We start from the raw sequence: 21189 nt of genomic DNA on the forward strand, positions 1-21189 counted from the left end.
CCATTCGGGTGACCAGGAAGTCACACCCGTAAGTGTATTAGCCGGATGTCAGGAGAAAGGGAACCTCATGGAATTCCGGGCGTGGGGGCTGGAAGGAAAACAGGACAGGGGTGGGAGGTGCTCTGTGTAGTTGGGGGAGTGATGAGGAATGAGATGTGAGGGGGCGTGTCAGGGAGTGGGGTATGGCAGGGAAGGGGGCGTGTCAGGGAGAGGGGCAAGGAGGGGGCGTGTCAGGGAGGGGGCATGTCAGGGAGGGGGCGTGTCAGGGAGGGGGCGTGTCAGGGAGGGGGCGTGTCAGGGAGGGGGCGTGTCAGGGAGGGGGGCGTGTCAGGGAGGGGGCGTGTCAGGGAGGGAGGGCTTACCGGTCTTGCGAAGCGGGAAGTCATCTTTGCCATCGTAGGTCCCGAGCAGGGGGGGCAACTTGTAAGAGGGCGGTGTCCCAGGGGTATTGCTCTGGGGGGGTGAGCTCTGGTCCAGAGATGTATGGTGGGCCCCCCTGAAATCCACAGACCATGATATACAGTCATTACAATTCACTAGTAGAATTATTATAACCCCCACACCCCCACATCAATGCAATTCATCTGCATCTTACCTAATGTCATTGTATCATTTGTAATTAAAGTAGCTGATAAAGCAGCCGAAAGTCATGTTTTTCTGTATTTTAATTGATGGGAGCCCTCTGGCCCCCCACCCACTCACCAGCATTTCGAAGGGAAGGAATGGTTCAGCCCGCCGGGGGTGGGGTCTTTTTTACTGCGCAAGAACTCCTGCAGCTTCAGTTTTACCTCTGTGCTGGCGATGGCACCTGTGGGGGAATGAAACAGCACCCACACCGTGTGATGGTACAGTCCGGGCTTTCAAGCGAACATGCACAATTTTGGCAGTATTTGTAACTGACTGGGGTCATATTAATTCCAGTTATCCAATACAATGATGAAATATTGCTCTCGTCCCACCTCATTTTGGATGTTCATTATGCAGTTGCTCAAGCTGTTCTGGCTGGTATGTGAGTATCTGTGCATGTGAGCGCCTCCCCTCCCCAGTCACTCACTCTCCTTGCCCTTCTCCTTGTTCCTGAGCATGACCAGCTGCTGCTCCAGACGCTGCTTCTCCAGCTCCTCATGTCTCTGCTGCTCCAGCTTCCGCTTCTGCTCCAACTCCTGCTGCCGCTTGGCGGCCAAGATCTCCTGCTGCTGCTGTACAAGGGGGACACACACAGAGTCACACACACACGGGGTCACACACACATAGAGTCACATACAGGGTCATACCCACATAGTGTGACATACAGGGTCACACACACCTAAGGTCACATACTGGGTCACACACCTCTCACACACACAGAGTCACATACACGCACACACAGAGTCACATAAAGAGCCACATACAGACACGGTCTCTCTCTCTCACACACACTCACACAGGTTCACATGTAGGGAAACTGCACATGGCTTATGCTGTGACCTTGCTGTCACATGTAGGGAAACGCCAGGACTGAAGCAGGTAGACATTGCGTGTAAAAGGGTGTGGCATGAGCATCACGCCGAGTGACAGAGGCGGCCTGAGAGCGAAAATAGGGTCTCTCTCTCTCTCTCTCTCTCTCTCTCACACACACACACACACACACACACACACACACAGGGTCTTTCTCTCTTGCACACACAGGGTCACACAGGGTCTCTTTCTCACACATACAGGGTCTCTCTCTCTCACACACACACACACACACACACACACACACATACATACACACAGGGTCTTTCTCTCTTGCACACACAGGGTAACACAGGGTCTCTTTCTCACACATACAGGGTCTCTCTCTCTCACACACACACACACACAGACACACAGGATGCCCAATGCCCCGCAGCCCACACCTCATAACGAGCCCTAGGACCATGGATGCTGGTTTTAACTGGGGCTGGTTTAATGGCTGGCAAGAGACGACGTCACAGACCGGTGAACAATCTGCTCTTTCACTCTCTACTGTACACGGCTTATGCTGTGACCTTGGTGTCACATGCAGAAAAACACACAGGGACTGAAGCAGGCAGACACTGCGTGTGAAAGGGCGCCGCGTGAGCATCACGCTGAGCGACAGAGGCGGTCTGAGAGCGAAGATGACCACAGCAGGACTCACTGACCCCCCCCCCCCCCCCCCAAGGGAACATGGGGCAGTTCATGAAGTCGCCGTGAAATGGGATGGGAGGCTTGGCCCAAACGGCCACACTCAGGGTCGGCCACACGAGACAGAAACACCTCTTGCGGTCAGAGAAAACCGACATGAGGCCTGAGGGCCCAGACCTGAGGCTACAATGCAAGGGGGCGCGGACGGGGGGGGCCCCACCTTGAGGTGCTCCTGGAGCTGCACCTCATGCTGCCGAGTGAGGACCTCGTGCTGCTTCTGGAACTCGGCGAAGAGCAGCTGCTTCTGCAGCTCCTGCTGCTGCTTGAGGAGGAGAAGCTCATGCTGAAGCTGCTGCTCCCGCAGTGTGGGGTCCATCGGCGGTGGGGGCGGTGGGGGCGCATGGCTCAGCCGGGGCTCCGTGCGAAGGTCCACCGGGCCGCTGCCCTGGTCCCCGCCGCCAGCGGGACTCTGCATCCCCACCGGGAGGGAAGTCTTTACCTCCACTGCTGGGTGAGGAGAGAGGGAGAGCGGGAGGGAGAGGGAGAGAGGCGGAGAAAGAGAGGGAGAGGGGTAGAAAGAGAGGGATGCTGGTTAATAACAGAACGAGACAGATAAAACCTCCACAGCACAAACCTAAAATAAAAAGGTGTTGAAGGGGAAGTCCAGGAATGGGCTCAGGTTAATTCTGGGACGGGGGGTTTCTCCAGACCATGTCCTAACGATCCAACGGACATGGGATCATAAACACGATGAACACGGGGGGGGAACAAATGAGTCATTGGTGTCCTCGGGAGGCACTTGGATTCCCAGTCTCGGAAGTCCACGGGGAGCAAGATCCACGCTGCGGATCAGCGCTGCTGTTGTCTTGTCAACACCGTCATCTGTCATACGTATTAATCGCCGCATTCGGCTTATTAAAGCAACACCCACGCTGTCATATCAGCATTAAAGGGGGGTTATAACCAGCATTTTATAGCAGGCCGTGTCCCATAAATCCACATAATTGTGAAATCCTTTAAATATATACACTTAAGGAACAGTATGATTGACAAATAGTGGCCGAGATCCAGCTAACTGAGACGGTGCTCATTTTATTACAGATTAAAAAAAAAGCTTATGATTTAGAATCCAGCTGTGGTAAGAAGTTATGAATGTAAATTTGAAATATCACTTTAAGGTGAACAGGAGACTCTGATACATCAAAATACACCCACACATATATGTCCATATCACACATACCGACACATTAAAACGTCTCTCTCACACACACACACACACACACACACACACACACACACACACACACACACACACACACACAAACACACAAACACACACACAGCACCTGTGACACATTACACCTCATTTAAATTAATGCAGGTGACCTGACTTCCATAGAACATTCCAGACAAGCCCGTGTAGGCTTCGCAGACCCTCCGCATCGCACGCGTGGTTCATTCAGTTCACGCCGGTTCACTGCTAAGTTTCTAGCAGCGGTCAGGATGAACAGGCAGTGGCAGCAGCGCAGAGCCCGGTCCCTGGCAGGGTGGGCAGTGCGGCTCTGAGCAGATGTACACCGTGGATTAGTTACCCCCATCAGCGGTCCCTCTGGTGTACGACACACCGGCCGCGGGGTGACTCACTGGCACAGGCCCCATCATCATCTCAGGGGCCCTTGCTTTCCTACATCCAGCAGTCAGTCAGGTACATTTAACAAAAACTACACAGATCTCAGTCTGCCGTCACCCACACGCAACCTGTAGAGTGATGCACACAATCCCCCCCCCCCCCCACCGTCTTTCAACCACCAGGAGACCATGTATCCAAAGTGTGGATAGAACAGATGAATGGACATTTTTACACATCCTTAACAGTATCACCAGCAGACGGGGTACAGCTCCCACTGGGGGGGGGGGATCTTTATCAAACCCATCACTCGAACCTGGGGCCCTAAAGTTATCAACACACCAAAACACGACCGAGCGGGTTGCCACCACTGCCGGCTGCGCAGCTCAAACCAGGCAGCAGAGTTGCCTGCTGAGGGAACTTCAGACATGCTAGAAGATGGTCAGGAGGATATGATACCTGCCCCGGCCCCCCCATCAACTTAGCCAGCCTAGTCTGCTAATAAAAGGAGAAGTAATCCAAGGAACCTGAGGTGGCGGAAACCTACCACTAACAGTTAATGGGACTGTGTCTGTGTTTACTGACACCTAAATACAACCACTGTTGCTGTGAAGGATGGTTAATGTGCATTAAAGACTGACGTCAGAAGTGTCTGTTTAAAAACAGGACCACCAGACAGGATTAGCAGAAACACAGGGTACGCAGTCTGCCGGGGGTCGACCCGGACCAAAGCGGGTCGGCGGGTCTCCGTATAGATTAGGGAATCGGGAACCAGTAGCCTGGCAAGTAGTCTTTCTGTACTCTATTTTCAGAAGGATTATTTAAAAATGGGCTTGATAAAAAAAAAAAACGCAAAGACACTGAAATCATAAGCCACGCGGCACGAGCAGCTCGAGGACGGCATCCCAGCTACATGTCACCACCTGGAAACCACTCCATCCCGCACTCTTTACGTGGCGACACTCCAGCGCGTACCACAGGAGACGCAATCTTGCTTGTTGCAAGGCATTATTTTCATGCGGGGGGGGGGGGGGGGGGGGTCACTTGTTGGCTCTTCCTATTCGGTTTGGAGAGGGTACATGCTAGGGCAGTGTTTCCCAATGAGATCCTCCAGGACCCACAGTCGGTCCACATGTTTGCTTGGAGTTGAAGCATCCTGCCCTAAGGGAATTTTCTGGAAAGACCTTCCAGAGAAATGTGCCATTATTTTTCATTATTTTTATATTATATTGTTATTGTTATAGGGGCAGCATGGTGGTGCAGTGGTTAGCACTGTTGCCTCACACCTCAGGGACACGGGTTTGAGTTTCCGCCTGGGTCACATGTGTGTGGAGTTTGCATGTTCTCCCCATGTCGTTGTGAGGTTTCCTCCGGGTACTCCGGTTTCCCCCCACAGTCCAAAAACATGCTGAGGCTAATTGGAGTTGCTAAATTGCCCATAGGAGTGCATGTGTGAGTGAATGGTGTGTGAGTGTGCCCTGTGATGGGCTGCCCCCCCATCCTGGGTTGTTCCCTGCCTCGTGCCCATTGCTTCCGGGATAGGCTCCGGACCCCCCGCGACCCAGTAGGATAAGCGGTTTGGAAAATGGATGGATGGATTATTGTTATGTGAAATCTCAAATTCTATGTGGTGACTTTTCACGCTCCCTGAATGCGATGCAGCAACAATGCTAGAACAGAAGCGACAGCCACATGCCGGCACACGCACGGTTCTGCCTGGGATGAGATAAGAGACACGTCAAAACCCCAGCGTTTGGTGCTGAAATTTTGATTCTGGGCGTTTAACAGAATGAGGAAGCAGTGTCAGGTTTAAAAAAAAAAAAAAAGAAAAAAAAGAAAACCCCATAAAAACGCCGGGGCTCACATTGTGTCCAGGAGTCAACGTGATCCGGGGAAGTGGGAAAAGGCCCAGCGAAGCCAGGTCAAAGCCGGCCAGGTCAAAGCCGGCCAGGTCAAAGCCGGCCAGGTCAAAGCCGGCCAGGTCAACTGCGAACGGCTAACGGCCCTACATTTCATATTCCTGCCACCTTAGCGATTCACACAGCTCGCCCAAAACAGACACTGCGAAACAGCCCCCAAGTTCAGCGAAAGCTTTGCGGCGGGTAGCCGCAAGCAATTTTACAGCCAGTTCATCCCGATATCGCACGTTGTGCCGGGGGGGGGGGGGGGGGGGGGCAATAAGCACTGCAACTTAGAAACCCATGACTGCCAAAGACGCAGACTGGGTCACGCCGCCTTCGAAAGAATGTCGAGGTTGTTTCCAGGCCCTTCCTGCCTGAAAAACCACGGAAATCCAAATGGGGGCAGCGACAAGACTCGCTGGACAGGATGCAGTCACATGCTCTTAAGGATGGGCTGTGCAAGAAAGTGAGGTAGCAGTCGGATTGAGACCAAAGGGCAAAGTGCCTGGGGTCAAACCTGGGACAGGACGAACCGCTGAATGACGGGAACTCCGGCCAGACCGACTGCCGAAATCACAAGAGCAAGATGGCGGGTCTGGTAACTAACCAAGCTTTTTTTTAAAAAAAAAAAAAATAGAATCAAAAATGCCAATGAATCATATCCTCTCTAAAAACAAATTAGCATACGTGCGATGACTGTCCTCAGTGCCTATCCGAAAGGAGGGTGAGAAAGTGAGTGTGAGAGGAGATGCTAATCAAATCAGTGCCCGATCGATGAGACAGTGCTTTTGGTCCATGGAGCCACTTGACGCACACAGGTTAACACATCTGATTAGCCCACGCTCTGTGGCGTTACTGTGGTCGACTCATGGAGCAGCACTAAAAATAGCCCTTTCTCCATGGCAGCTGTTTACATAAAAGGCAGGAAAGGGGGGGAGGGGGGAAGAGGTGGGGGGCATTTATCTTGCTTTAGTACTAAATAAATAAATATCTATAAAACCACCTTGCTGGGCCAGAATATTACAGAGACTGGAAATGTAGACCTGTGCGTGTGCATGTGCGCTTTCCGTTCCCTGGTGGGGGCGATGCATGTCCACTTCTCAATCACAGCGAGCGAGAGCAAGTCAACAGCCCCCGCGGGGGGGGTCGCTTGCAGATCTATGTTGAGGGCTGAGAACACATTACGCTTATTATTTTCCAGCTGGCCGACTCACGTCGTTACCCAGGGTCACATTTCACAGTATTTATAAGGTTTTCATTGAAAGGAGCTGGGCACTTCACTCAAAGGTACAACAGCTTTGCCCTTTACTCCGCCAGTGGGCCTTGGGCTTTTGTAACAGGGCCGCATCTCTGGCCAGACTTTTCATGTGAACATGCCAAACTAGCTAAACCCTCCACAGATAAAATTTAAAGGGGCCTCAACTGGCTGGGAGGAATTTTAAAAATGGACAGATGAAACTCTAAAGATGCCCGTTTTTTAAATAAACAAGTGCTGCTCAATCAAATAAGCAAGCTGCTTAAATTAAGCGAGAGAAGCTGAATTTGGGGCCTGTCATTTTTTTTTTAAGAAGAGTATGCCAAACCAGGCCACTGACTTATTTAAAACAGCGGCATGCTACATCGGGCGCGGGTGTAAAAAGCATCACCGCACGCCAGTCACATTTGAGCACAGAGCTGCTGAGCTCGATCTGGGATAGGAATCAACTGTCAGGTTCTGGGAACAAGTTTATTCCTCATGCAGCTTCCAGCATAACTGTGCCACTGAAGAGTGTGTGCAGGAAACACACCTGCCCGTCCCCTCAGCGGGCGAGAGGCCTTCTTCTGCAGGTAATGGGGGAACAGGGACAAGAATAACCCAACACTTTGACTCGGAGCAGGGTGTGCCTCCCCACCACAGTAGGGGGTGGGGGCGTGTGACAAGGGCACCTAGGCGCCGTCTGGATTTCCAGCGAGGTTTCAGTCACTTACCCTGTGAAATAGCTGTGCCGCCACTCTCGAACCCGAGCCGTGGAAGGAAGCCAAGCTCACTGGAGACTGATTTCGGGAGCATCTTTTGTTTTATCTCTATCCCACAAAAAAAACGTCACTTTTCTTTCCTTTTAATTGGGTAATTAGACTAATTAGGTGAAAGCAAGTTAGTGGAGGGAGAGCCAGGCAAAGCGGGTGGGATCAGGCAGGACGGAGGCCGGGGCCAGGAACCGGGCCGGAATGGATCAGCCCGGTAAGTGATAATGCCTCAGACAGGTGTGCCGGGTTCTGACGGCACCATAGGATTACATCATCACGTGATGTCAGAGGCCTTGGTGTGCTCCATCCTGTCTGCCTTAATCAGCCCCCGCCCCACTCTCCAGCAACATCAGTAACCAAGTCCGCATCTAATCAGTCCCCCCTGCCCTCTCCCTACCCCACAGGAAAGATGAAAATCGGGATGTAACAAAGGGCAGCATCTCTGTAACAAAAAGTGAACATGGTTATAAATACCATTCGATTAATAATGCAGAGAGACAGACGGGGGGAGGGTGCGGACCCAGTGCCTTTAAAGCCAGCTTTCCTATTTTTAAAGCTCCGTTAGTCCCATTCAACCAGATCCTGACTGGCCAGAAGCTCTGCAAAACAGGGAGCGCGAGGAGACGGTCTGCAGACCCAACAGCTCTGACAGGGAGCCTGCAAAACAGGGAGCGCGAGGAGACGGCCTGCAGACCACAGAGCTCTGACAGGGAGCCTGCAAAACAGGGAGCGCGAGGAGACGGTCTGCAGACCACACAGCACTGAGAGGGAGCCTGCAAAACAGGGAGCGCGAGGAGACGGCCTGCAGACCACACAGCACTGACAGGGAGCCTGCAAAACAGGGAGTGCGAGGAGACGGTCTGCAGACCACAGAGCTCTGACAGGGAGCCTGCAAAACAGGGAGCGCAAGGAGACGGTCTAGAGACCCAACAGGTCTGACAGGGAGCCTGCAAAACAGGGAGCGTGAGGAGATGGTCTGCAGACCAAACAGCTCTGACAGAGAGCCTGCAAAACAGGGAGCGCGAGGAGACGGTCTGCAGACCCAACAGCTCTGACAGGGAGCCTGCAAAACAGGGAGCGCGAGGAGACGGCCTGCAGACCACAGAGCTCTGACAGGGAGCCTGCAAAACAGGGAGCGCGAGGAGACGGTCTGCAGACCACACAGCACTGAGAGGGAGCCTGCAAAACAGGGAGCGCGAGGAGACGGCCTGCAGACCACACAGCACTGACAGGGAGCCTGCAAAACAGGGAGTGCGAGGAGACGGTCTGCAGACCACAGAGCTCTGACAGGGAGCCTGCAAAACAGGGAGCGCAAGGAGACGGTCTAGAGACCCAACAGGTCTGACAGGGAGCCTGCAAAACAGGGAGCGTGAGGAGACGGTCTGCAGACCACACAGCTCTGACAGGGAGCCGCAAAACAGGAAGCGCGAGGAGATGGTCTGCAGACCACAGAGCTCTGACAGGGAGCCTGCAAAACAGGAAGCGCGAGGAGATGGTCTGCAGACCAAACAGCTCTGACAGAGAGCCTGCAAAACAGGAAGCGTGAGGAGACGGTCTGCAGACCACAGAGCTCTGACAGGGAGCCTGCAAAACAGGGAGCGCGAGGAGATGGTCTGCAGACCACACAGCTCTGACAGAGAGCCTGCAAAACAGGGAGCGCGAGGAGATGGTCTGCAGACCACACAGCTCTGACAGAGAGCCTGCAAAACAGAGAGCGCGAGGAGATGGTCTGCAGACCCAACAGCTCTGACAGGGAGCCTGCAAAACAGGAAGCGCGAGGAGATGGTCTGCAGACCACAGAGCTCTGACAGGGAGCCTGCAAAACAGGGAGCGCGAGGAGATGGTCTGCAGACCACACAGCTCTGACAGAGAGCCTGCAAAACAGAGAGCGCGAGGAGATGGTCTGCAGACCACACAGCTCTGACAGAGAGCCTGCAAAACAGAGAGCGCGAGGAGATGGTCTGCAGACCCAACAGCTCTGACAGGGAGCCTGCAAAACAGGAAGCGCGAGGAGATGGTCTGCAGACCACAGAGCTCTGACAGGGAGCCTGCAAAACAGGGAGCGTGAGGAGATGGTCTGCAGACCACACAGCTCTGACAGAGAGCCTGCAAAACAGAGAGCGCGAGGAGATGGTCTGCAGACCCAACAGCTCTGACAGGGAGCCTGCAAAACAGGGAGCGCGAGGAGACGGTCTGCAGACCACACAGCACTGACAGGGAGCCTGCAAAACAGGGAGCGCGAGGAGACGGTCTGCAGACCACAGAGCTCTGACAGGGAGCCTGCAAAACAGGGAGCGCGAGGAGACGGTCTGCAGACCACACAGCTCTGACAGGGAGCCTGCAAAACAGAGAGCGCGAGGAGATGGTCTGCAGACCACAGAGCTCTGACAGGGAGCCTGCAAAACAGGGAGCGCGAGGAGATGGTCTGCAGACCACACAGCTCTGACAGAGAGCCTGCAAAACAGGGAGCGCGAGGAGACGGTCTGCAGACCACACAGCTCTGACAGGGAGCCTGCAAAACAGGGAGCGCGAGGAGATGGTCTGCAGACCACACAGCTCTGACAGAGAGCCTGCAAAACAGGGAGCGCGAGGAGACGGTCTGCAGACCACACAGCACTGACAGGGAGCCTGCAAAACAGGGAGCGTGAGGAGACGGTCTGCAGACCACACAGCTGTCTTGGATTCTCCATACCTCTGATTCATTCTCTCATATACACACACACGCACGCACGCACGCACACACACACACACACACACACACACACACACACACACACACACAACATGCATGCATACACGCACAAACAGCTTTCGTGAGGTGGTGACATAGGAGTCCTGATTTTCCAATTGTGTGTCGCCCTGCGTGGGCATGTTTGTGCCACATGGAGACAGTAAGCGCTGAGCTGGGGGGGGAGGGGGGGACGCCTCGCCTGGTGTCTCGCTCGCCTCTCCCACTGTCACCACAGCCACCCACCTCCTGTCCCAAAACAGCTGCAGCATGAGATGATCGGTGCCTTTAAAAGCTGTGCCCGCCCCCATGCCGCTATTCACGCCGGTGTGGGAGGCTGCTGGAGCTGGCGGTAATGACGCCCCCCCCCCCTAAAGAACCCTTGCAATCTCCTAGCTAAAAATAACACCTCTGTCTCTCCACAACACAGGAGAAGCCGCTGGAACAGCACACACCTGAACAGGCACTGCAGTGTCGGGCTGCCATTTCCACAACAGCCTGGTGCGTGGGTCCAACGGTGAGAAGAAACGGGTAGAGACCAGGGTCGGGGTGCAATGTGAGGCGCGGGGAGGTGTTGGGGAAGAGAACGCGGACCCCCAACCAGTGTCCTTTAATGTGCGCCCAAACACAAAAAGCAGAACCCCAATTTTAAGATCCATAACTCAGCTAAAATGCTATACCTCACACTGGCAGGTATGTCCCCATGATATGGCTGTGTTACCAGAAGGTTGTGGGTTCCAGCCCCGCCAAAGCCTGCCTGAGGAGTTAAGTGGATAAAGACCCAAAAAAAACCCACAAAACAACAAGGGGGAGTCATGCCTGCTGAATAAGTCAGGTAAGCAATAAAAAAAGAAACACTGCAGACCTCATGGGGAGGCTCTAAAAAGCCCCCCCACGCAGAGCAATGACAAACCGGCCCGCTACCGGGACTCTGACACTACACAAAGTTAATGATAGTTTTTTTCCAACCCCTGAGTTTTTGCCAGTCCTGCAGGGAAACCCCACTCTGCGGATTTCTGTCGGTATCGGGGGAGGAGAAGAGAAGAGCATGTGTCCTGGGGCTGCAAGGGCGGACCGGCCTTCTGATCCACTTCAGAGTGGCCCCGGCTCCATCAGGCTAATAAGAGATTGAGATGTAAATAGTGGCTGATTTACGCACAGGAGGAGCTCGTCCAGATCGCCAGGCTACGGCAGCTCCTTGTGCTGGGACCGGAAAGGCTGGCAGCTTTGTGGCAGGGAGGGTGTGGGGAGGGCACTGAGGAGGCCCACAGAGGCAGCGGCCAGCTGCGGATTGGCTGACGCATGCTCGCGGAAGGCATGAAGCGGGGGCCTTGTGCTCTGTGAACTGCAGCCTTTCATTCCTCCACCACCCAGCCAGCCAGCCACACACACACACACACACACACACACACACACACACGTGTACAGTCTGTGTATTCATATCTGTATGGGGAGACAGATATACACGGACAGACACACATGCACAGAGACAGACAGGCACACAGGCACACAGGCGCACACACACACACACACACACACACACACACATACACACACACACACACACACACACACACACACACACACACACACACACACACACAGCCAAGAGACTGACCGAAGTGAGTGCAGTAGGTACAGTTCTGCCTTGCTGATGACCGAACACCCAGGACTACAAAAGAAGCAGTAGGAGCCTCTCACAGCAGGGGCCCCTCACAGCAGGGGCCCATACCTTCCATCCAGAGAACTCTAAATCCCATAGAAAGTCCCAGGGACAGGAAAGAAACAAACCCCCCCCCCCCAGCACACCTCAGTCCTCACAGACAAGGGCCAGGAGAAGCAAACTGCTGCAGACTCAGTCCTGACGTGGCATGCGACCCCGGGTAAAAAACAAAAAAAAGCATAAACAATCATGTGATGAAATATTAACCAACACGGGCCGGAGCACCCAGTACTGTATACGGGCTCCATTGCTACACCCCCATTGACGTCAATCGCTTGCGTGAGAGGAATTTTGTTTTCATTTGGTGCCTGGGTAAACTTCTCAGCGAGGTGCAGAATTTGTCTCGACACACATTTAGGAAGCGGTCAAGGCACGAGGTGCCTCTGGGGGGGGGGGGGCGGGGGAAGGGGGTTAGCTAAAAATAAATAAATAAAAGTGTGCGCAAGCACTAATGCTACACCTTACTGCTATTAATACCCCCCAATGACGGGGAAGGAGACCATCTCGGATCCGGCTGCCCCGCTGAAATGAGCTTTATTTTCGGTTGGACATTGGCAAGATAACTGACATTTAAAGAATTAGAACACTGTATTTTCTCTTGTTTACATGTTAAATAAGCCCTTTCCTACTATGACTCTTCCAAGTTAGTGGATATTCTATTTAGTACACTCTATATTTTAGTTTACCTTATTTTTTTCAAACTCACATGACAAATATAAAAACTGGACTGTTTTGCAATAGAGGCAGGAAATTTGGTATATCTCATGGATGCCGTACAGTAAAGCAGTGTGCACCTGTGCCTCCTCTTCACTTGGGTTATATATCAGAGTATAAATCAGCCTTTGATAAGCCATTTCGAAAGCTCAATTATGATATGAACTATAGCCATCTAGCACTGCATCTCCCAGCAGGTAAAATGTAGGTGCTACCCAAATCGTAGGGTTAAATGGAAAAAAAATAAAACAAGTCTGCAGTTCGAGTGATCTGATTTGTTAAAAGCCACCCACCGAATCACATGTACCGTTAAATCTCAGCATTCTCTTTCCACATGGCGGGCAATGGTTTTGAGGGAGCTGCCATGATCTTGGTGCTGGGCCTGCCCCGAGCCAGCGTGTCAGGATGGAAAGGCAGGACGCTGCCAGTGAGGGGGCCGAGACACACAGGATTACGCAACGTGTCTGTTTCACTGATGAGTGACGAAGTCAGATAAATTACCAGCGTGGGCTGGTCACACAGATACCCCTGCTGCTCCACCGCATGACTCACAAGACCCCGGAAAGTGAAAAAGTGCAGAAGTGCAAAGTGAAAGGTTCTCTCGGTCCACCTGCAGCGAAGCCCCACGTAGATAAATGGGGAGTTGGGTCTGGTTGGGTCTGGGGATTCCCGCGGCGTTTGCAGGGGACTGGCTTTCTATCACACCGCAGTGTACATGGGGGACTGCACAGGGAATACCTTAAGCCTCTCCTTTCATGTGACAGAATGGGCACAGATCGCTGACATCACCTGCGCCGCGTCTCCCCCTTACAGGCCACATCTCATAGCATAATGTTCCAGCTGAAAGAAACTTGCTAAGCAGCCAGCGGGCAGCGCCCACATCATATCACCTCTGCTAAACTGGGATTTTAATCTAAACAGGACAACAGGTCTTGTCACGCTGTAGGCAAGTATGTATCCATCCATCCATCCATCCATCCATCCATCCATAGCAGTACTTCAGACCATATTTCAAACACAGCTGTACCAATGACTAATCAGAGGATAACCAGAGGTTTGGAATGGATGCTAGTCATCTCGTTCACTGCGGTCTGCTTCTCCTGATCACACGGAACAAAGAGCTGCGGTCTGCTCCTGCTAATCTCACGGAACAAAGAGCTGCAGTCTGTTCCTCCTGATCACATGGAACAAAGAGCTGGGGTCTGCTCCTGTTAATCTCGCGGAACAAAGAGCTGCGGTCTGCTCCTGTTAATCTCGCAGAACAAAGAGCTGTGGTCTGCTCCTCCTGATCACACGGAACAAAGAGCTGCGGTCTGCTCCTGTTAATCTCGCAGAACAAAGAGCTGCGGTCTGCTCCTCCTGATCACATGGAACAATGAGCTGCGGTCTGCTCCTGTTAATCTCGCGGAACAAAGAGCGGTGGTCTGCTCCTCCTGATCACACGGAACAAAGAGCTGCGGTCTGCTCCTCCTGGTCACCCGGAACAAAGAGCTGCGGTCTGCTCCTGTTAATCTCGCAGAACAAAGAGCTGTGGTCTGCTTCTCCTGATCACACGGAACAAAGAGCTGCGGTCTGCTCCTGTTAATCTCGCAGAACAAAGAGCTGCGGTCTGCTCCTCCTGATCACATGGAACAATGAGCTGCGGTCTGCTCCTGTTAATCTCGCGGAACAAAGAGCGGTGGTCTGCTCCTCCTGATCACACGGAACAAAGAGCTGCGGTCTGCTCCTCCTGATCACATGGAACAATGAGCTGCGGTCTATTCCTCCTGGTCACCCGGAACAAAGAGCTGTGGTCTACTCCTGCTAATCTCATGGAACAAAGAGCTGCGGTCTGCTCCTCCTGATCACACGGAACAAAGAGCTGCGGTCTATTCCTCCTGGTCACCCGGAACAAAGAGCTGTGGTCTACTCCTGCTAATCTTACGGAACAAAGAGCTGCGGTCTGCTCCTCCTGGTCACCCGGAACAAAGAGCTGTGGTCTGCTCCTGTTAATCTCGTGGAACAAAGAGCTGCGGTCTGCTCCTCCTGATCACACGGAACAAAGAGCTGTGGTCTACTCCTGCTAATCTTACGGAACAAAGAGCTGCGGTCTGCTCCTCCTGGTCACCCGGAACAAAGAGCTGTGGTCTGCTCCTGTTAATCTCGTGGAACAAAGAGCTGCGGTCTGCTCCTCCTGGTCACCCGGAACAAAGAGCTGTGGTCTACTCCTGCTAATCTTACGGAACAAAGAGCTGCGGTCTGCTCCTCCTGATCACACGGAACAAAGAGCTGCGGTCTATTCCTCCTGGTCACCCGGAACAAAGAGCTGTGGTCTACTCCTGCTAATCTTACGGAACAAAGAGCTGCGGTCTGCTCCTCCTGGTCACCCGGAACAAAGAGCTGTGGTCTGCTCCTGCTAATCTCACGGAACAAAGAGCTGCGGTCTGCTCCTGCTAATCTCACGGAACAAAGAGCTGCAGTCTGCTCCTGTTAATCTCGTGGAACAAAGAGCTGCAGTCTGCTCCTCCTGATCACCCGGAACAAAGAGCTGCGATCTGCTCCTGCTAATCTCACGGAACAAAGAGCTGCGGTCTGCTCCTCCTGATCACCTGGAACAAAGAGCTGCGGTCAGCTCCTGTTAATTTCGCGGAACAAAGAGCGGTGGTCTGCTCCTGCAAATCTCCTGGAACAAAGAGCTGTGGTCTGCTCCTGTTAATCTCGCAGAACAAAGAGCTGTGGTCTGCTCCTCCTGATCACACGGAACAAAGAGCTGCGGTCTGCTCCTGCAAATCTCCTGGAACAAAGAGCTGTGGTCTGCTCCTGTTAATCTCGCAGAACAAAGAGCTGTGGTCTGCTCCTCCTGATCTCGCAGATGAATACCTGCGGTCTATTCCTGATCTTGGGGACAAGGAGCTCATCTTTATCTCATGGACGAAGAGATCTTGGGGCGAGGAGCTGCGGTCTGCTCCTCCTGATCCTTGGGACAAAGAGCTCTGCTCCTCCTCATCTCAGGGACGAGGAGCTGTAGTTTCCTCCCATCACACCTCAGCAGCACTACATCTTCTTCACACCCCTGACTGGAGCGTTCCGCACGCAAGCCGCCTGTGGAGAACTGTAGGGTCTCGTAGCGGGGGATCAACACGGGGCTTTACCCTCTATTACAGTTTAAGCTGAATTCTGTTTCCCTACCAGGGCATCAGCAATGATGGAACCAGTAGCCAATTAACATCAGCTGAGTGCCACAGATTCCGATGGACTGGCCATTCAGTGAGCATCAAACCCAGCCCATGAAGGGAAAAACTGGCTCACGACCCAGATCACATCGCTTAGCTGATAAGCAAGCGCTCATGTCAAAAACCAAAATGTACCTGGTGCAAGGATAACCGGACAGGGCCGCCATCCTTCAGCATCATTCTTTAAAAAGAATAAACAAACAAAACACCGAGAAGGGAAGCATAGGATTGTGGGAAAGTCAGAGCATTTCACCGCCTGCCAGGAGTTCTTCAAGACAGAAGTTGAGTTTAAAGTTTCCCTGCCTCTAAAAATACCTCTTGATCCCTTCCTAACCAACCACCCCCTCCCTTTTTTTGCAGCAGGGGTATCAGGCACATTAGAGTGGTGAGGGCAGGCGGGGGCAAGTTTGGGAATGGCGTGGTCTCACACCCAGCCAAGGAAGGCATGGGATCCATGAAAAGCAGCAAACATGAGCTGCATGCCAGACTTTGCTCATTTTTTTTTTTATTTTTTTTTTTGCTCAAGCCCCAAAATAGCAGCACTCACAAAGGGGGGGTGGGGGTGGGTCGCCTGACTATTTTTAAGGGCATCTTATTTTAGCGACCTCTTAAAAAAAAAAGAAAACAAGCCTGGCAGATGGATCCATGAACGTACTTTTACCCCTACCACTCCGCCAAGTCCCCAAGCCGCCTCGCCTGCCCCGCCCGCCCCGCCCTGAGGAGCAGCTCTCAGCCTGTGACCGCTGTTATCACCATGCTCCTGTGTCACAGACACCCACCCCCACACCCCCGGCACAGCAGCACCGCCATCCCCATGGCCGGCTGCAATGGGCCCTTACTGCCGCGTCACAGAAAACCTGGGTGCTGCCAAAGTTTCGGGGCGTTTTGGCCCAAAGGGGGAAATCGGAGTGGAGGTTCTGCGGCAGGGCGCCCCCTTGAGGGCATGGCGGCAGACCTCAGATTAAAGGCTATGCTGGGTTCCCATGAGTGTTTGAACCCCCGCGAGGTGCCTAATTAAAGGCCTGTAATGACGAGCTGAACGACGGCCCTACACATCTGGACGCCGGTATCCGGGGCCTGGGGCGGAGTCCAGGCTAGACGCAAGGATGCGGCTCGTATGGAGTTTGGGGACTGCTGCCATTTCAAGGGCAATACTCTGGACACAGGGCGGCCCGCTGGCTGATTCATCTCGACGGAGCGTGCTTCTAGATGACGCACTGTAACATCTCGACATCCACATCGCCACGTCAACAGACAGATCGCCCCTTCAGCGTGAACGGGGCAAGTGTGAACAGGGCACCCTGCCACGGGGTCGGCACGGAGGCTGCCCATTGGCCAGAGAGTTTGGGCGAGATAGATGCTGGCAGCCTGGCACTGTGCATGACCTTGTCGCAAAAAGTGCCCCCCCCCTTTATGTGGTTGCATAAAACGGATGCCATCATCAATGTCAAATAAGCCAGACTTTGAATAAGTCTTCATAGTTTGTGCATCGACTTCTCATGCTGTGGGTTGAGTACAACTTCCTGTTGGTGGTAACAGGGGTGAGGAAGTCCGATAGTGTGACCTTTGACCCAGAGAGGCACCCAGAGCTTTACATGCCACAGCGATAAACCCCAAAACTGACACTGCTTATAATACACACACCGCTCAGGACGCTCTCCCGCCCGCATTCCGGAGAGCAGCAACGGCCAAACTTTGCAGGAGCTGCTGGTTCTTGCAATGGTATCAGACGGCATAAGGCTGACCCCCCCCGTAGTCCACGCCACCCCAGAGGCCACCTGTTTGGTGCAGCCCAGTGCTGTGTTTCTGTCTGGCCTTTCAGCGATGCAGGGCAGACGCAGAAAGTGAGGATGCAGTTTTATAAAAGTTCACTTGTGAAAATGAATGCGATGCATGGGGTTAAAGGGGCACCTTGCCAGCTGGGAGACACTGGGCATAATGCTGGACCAGTACAAGTTGACTAGGGTCTTCCTATCAATTTCCTCCTATCAGCGTAACATGGTGCCTTGATTACAGACTGAGAGATTCATAAACCTTTACTTTCACATTTTTTTTTGTAGTATTATTTTTTCAGATTCAACACATTAAAACATCCATCCATCCATCCATCCATCCATCCATCCATCCATCCATCCATCCATCCCCTAACTGCTTATCCTTGAAAGGGTCGCGGGGGACCTGGAGACCGTCCCAGGCAGCACTGGAAACCAGACAGGGGACACTTCAGGCATCCATCACACTGCACACACTCACAAAATTAGCAATTTAGAGCCCGAAACTCAAGCGTACTTTATAAAATGGTACATTTTAAACATGATGTCTGGCTTAGTTGACAGCATATTGGCACAGTCAGGCAGCCTACAGACAAGACCGTTCCCACACTGCTGGCGCGTCCAACCGGGCTGCGACAGGAACACCTTGGTGGGCGCATGAGTAGGCGTTGACGGGAGCCTCTGGCCCGTAAGCCAAACCCACTGGCTGCTTTCCAGCAATGTGGCTCTGCGTTTATAGGCTTGGCTGCTTTCTTAGATCGTAATGCCACCAGTTGGCGAGGTTGAACTTTATCAAGGCGGCCCAAGTCAACAATGCCGCTTTAAAGGAACAGCATCGACCTCTAACCTTAAATCCTCGCAAAGGCCTGCTCCTAAAGCCAGGCCCTTCAATAGCTCAGCGATGTGATTAAACTTGACTGCAAACCAACACTGATGCCGGTATTAGTACTTAAAAAGAAGGAAACTACATAAAACCGAACTAGAGGAACAAACTCAGGATGGCACTGCAGTCTGCGGAACAGGTGCCACGGGCGACGCAGGGAGGCTTGCACCGAGCGGGGGGGGGGGCACAGGACTTGCAGCTCACTGACTGCGGGCAGCGCTGCCTCCTGCGATAGGTGTGCAGATGTCAGATGGAGACGGCATTCTTGACGGTCGGCCTCTCCAGAGAAGCCCCGGACAGCGGCCAAAAGAGACTCGCTTATCTTTAACCGCGATGCCAGGAGCAGTAGGAGGAGAAACTTCTCAGAGGAACCAAAAGCAGAGTCCCTCAGACATTTTGCACGAAACCGCTATCCTGACTTTTGACATTTCACTCCCCCCAGCTCCTAATTACAGTTCTGCTTTCATCAGCTCTTTCTCTTTTCAGTAAATAGTTGGGTCCCCGTAGCAACAAAATGTGGGCATGCCTTTGCGATTGCCCAAGCAGGACACCCTGCTGAAGTCTCAGGCCAAGCAAGTGCCATGCAAAACCCCAACGGGAGCCTGAACACCCCACCCCCTCACTTCACACTTACCGGCGTGAGGAAGGGCATGTATCCTGCTTCTAGATAGCATCTGCAGAGGCTTGTCCCGGCCGGACATCGCATCCGAGGAAAAGCAAGATTCCGTCTCGTAAATGGTCTGCAGCATAGCGCAGAGTCCCGGTACGGTCGGGCGCAAAAGCATGCCAGTCCCCGCCACGCTCCGGAACGTCAGCTAGGAAAACATGGCAGCGCGAGCCGGGAAGCAAGCCGCCAGAAGAAGAGTAAAAGTTAACCAAACAAATCGGGGAGGGGGGACGTGTTTTAAAAAAAAAAAAACAAAAAAAAGTAGTTGAAGCCGGAGCCTAAATTCTTCAAAAGTACAATTAGAAATCCAGACCACAGACAGCCATGCGATTATATCCCAGATGAATGGATAATCGGAGATGTAAACAGAAGGCCGTTTCTATGGGGGGGAGCGGCACCATAACAGCGAGGAGCGTGATTAATCTCTGTTGTGTAATCTTAGCGCCGAGCTGGTACAGCCCATGAAAGTCCTCAGTTCCTCGATGGGAAGGTGGGGGGGGGGGGGGGGGGGGGGGCGGCGACCAGGCTGCTGGAAGGGGAATCAGGGGGAGCCTAGGAGGCAGAGGTTCAGCCTATAGTCCAAACTCCTCCGTATATCCATACTCCAGTCAGGAGTCCCTCTTCGAAATGTTACAACCTGAGTGTGGACAGAAGCTCGAGCCGCAAGATAAACAAAATTCCAAGTCCCATCCGGGGGGCACGATCCCTCAGGGGCGCTCCATGATCCGGAAGCTTGACACGGTCTCAAGGCCCGTGAATATATATAAAAAATTCAAAACAGCTGCCGTCTCCGGTAGAGAGAGTACGAGAACGGGCACAGACGGCACAGCCCGCGATCTGAGATCTGAGGCTGACGCGGCGGCAAGGCCGGCCGTCAGCTCGTCAGGGGCGGGTGGCGAGCAGAAGGTAGAGAGAGAGGGAGAGAGAGAGAGAGAGAGAGAGAGAGAGAGAGAGAGAGAGAGAGAGTGGGAGAGGGAGAGAGGATGGCAATCCAGCCAGACCTTGACGCCGCACACCTGGGCCGCGCTGGCAGAAAGCGAAGCCGCAGAAGCGTTTGCAGGGCGTCCCTTCCGTTTGATCCCGGGTGACCTCAGCTCCTCCGCTCAGAACGGGACAACCGGACGGTCGGGGAGTTTACAAACAGAGTGGGCCGCTGGGCGAGCAAGGGAGGCTGGAAATAGACGCGGGATGACGGGGGGGGGGGAGGGGGGGGAGGGGAGGAGGAGGGCCAGACTATAAATAGAAAAGAGCCAAGCGTGCTGATAGCACGCCTGGGGAGAGAGGCTTGTACATGCAAGCGGCAGTAGCCAATCAAGTTCGCCGTCGCCCCGCAGCCCTGGGGACCGCAAGCTGTGTGAGAGGCAGGCAATGCGACTGCCACACACAGACGCACAGAGACACACACACATACGCAGAGACAGACACACACACACACACACACACACACACACACACACTCTTATGCTGCCCAGTGAACACTGGAAATGACGCATTGATATCTCTAGCAGTACGCATATGAATTGAGCCTCACAGACACAAAAATATACCCAAAGAACATGATAATCGGACAAAAAAAGGAAAAAGGGACACCCACACACCACCCAGGAGAGGAAAAAAAAGACAATTGATTAAGCAAGTTTTAGCCTTAGGTCTGCATACAATCCCCCCCCCCCCCAAATACATTCAAATAAGCAAGGTGTGCATCTTCAGCTTTTCACTTCCTGCGCTCAAAATGAATCTGGCACCGCAACCCAAAAAGCTTTTCGCATTCAGAACCACACTACGAAGATACACTTGGCTTTCACACACCGGACTATAAAAACAG

At 53.2% G+C, this 21189-nt stretch overlaps 1 protein-coding gene across 1 annotated transcript in view; it reads right to left on the reverse strand.

Moving 5' to 3' along the window:
- The window catches only part of hdac5 (histone deacetylase 5), a 42064-nt gene extending 22322 nt beyond the window's left edge, over nt 1–19742 (reverse strand). Inside the window, 5 exon segments of the mRNA XM_049015394.1 lie at nt 363–496; nt 703–808; nt 1055–1199; nt 2351–2637; nt 19332–19742. Coding sequence (XP_048871351.1) covers nt 363–496; nt 703–808; nt 1055–1199; nt 2351–2637; nt 19332–19482 — 823 coding nt within the window. The 5' untranslated portion in view covers nt 19483–19742.
- Nucleotides 19743–21189: the final 1447 nt, after the last annotated feature.

Source organism: Brienomyrus brachyistius, chromosome 5 (assembly GCF_023856365.1).
Source record: "Brienomyrus brachyistius isolate T26 chromosome 5, BBRACH_0.4, whole genome shotgun sequence".
NCBI lineage: Eukaryota > Metazoa > Chordata > Actinopteri > Osteoglossiformes > Mormyridae > Brienomyrus > Brienomyrus brachyistius.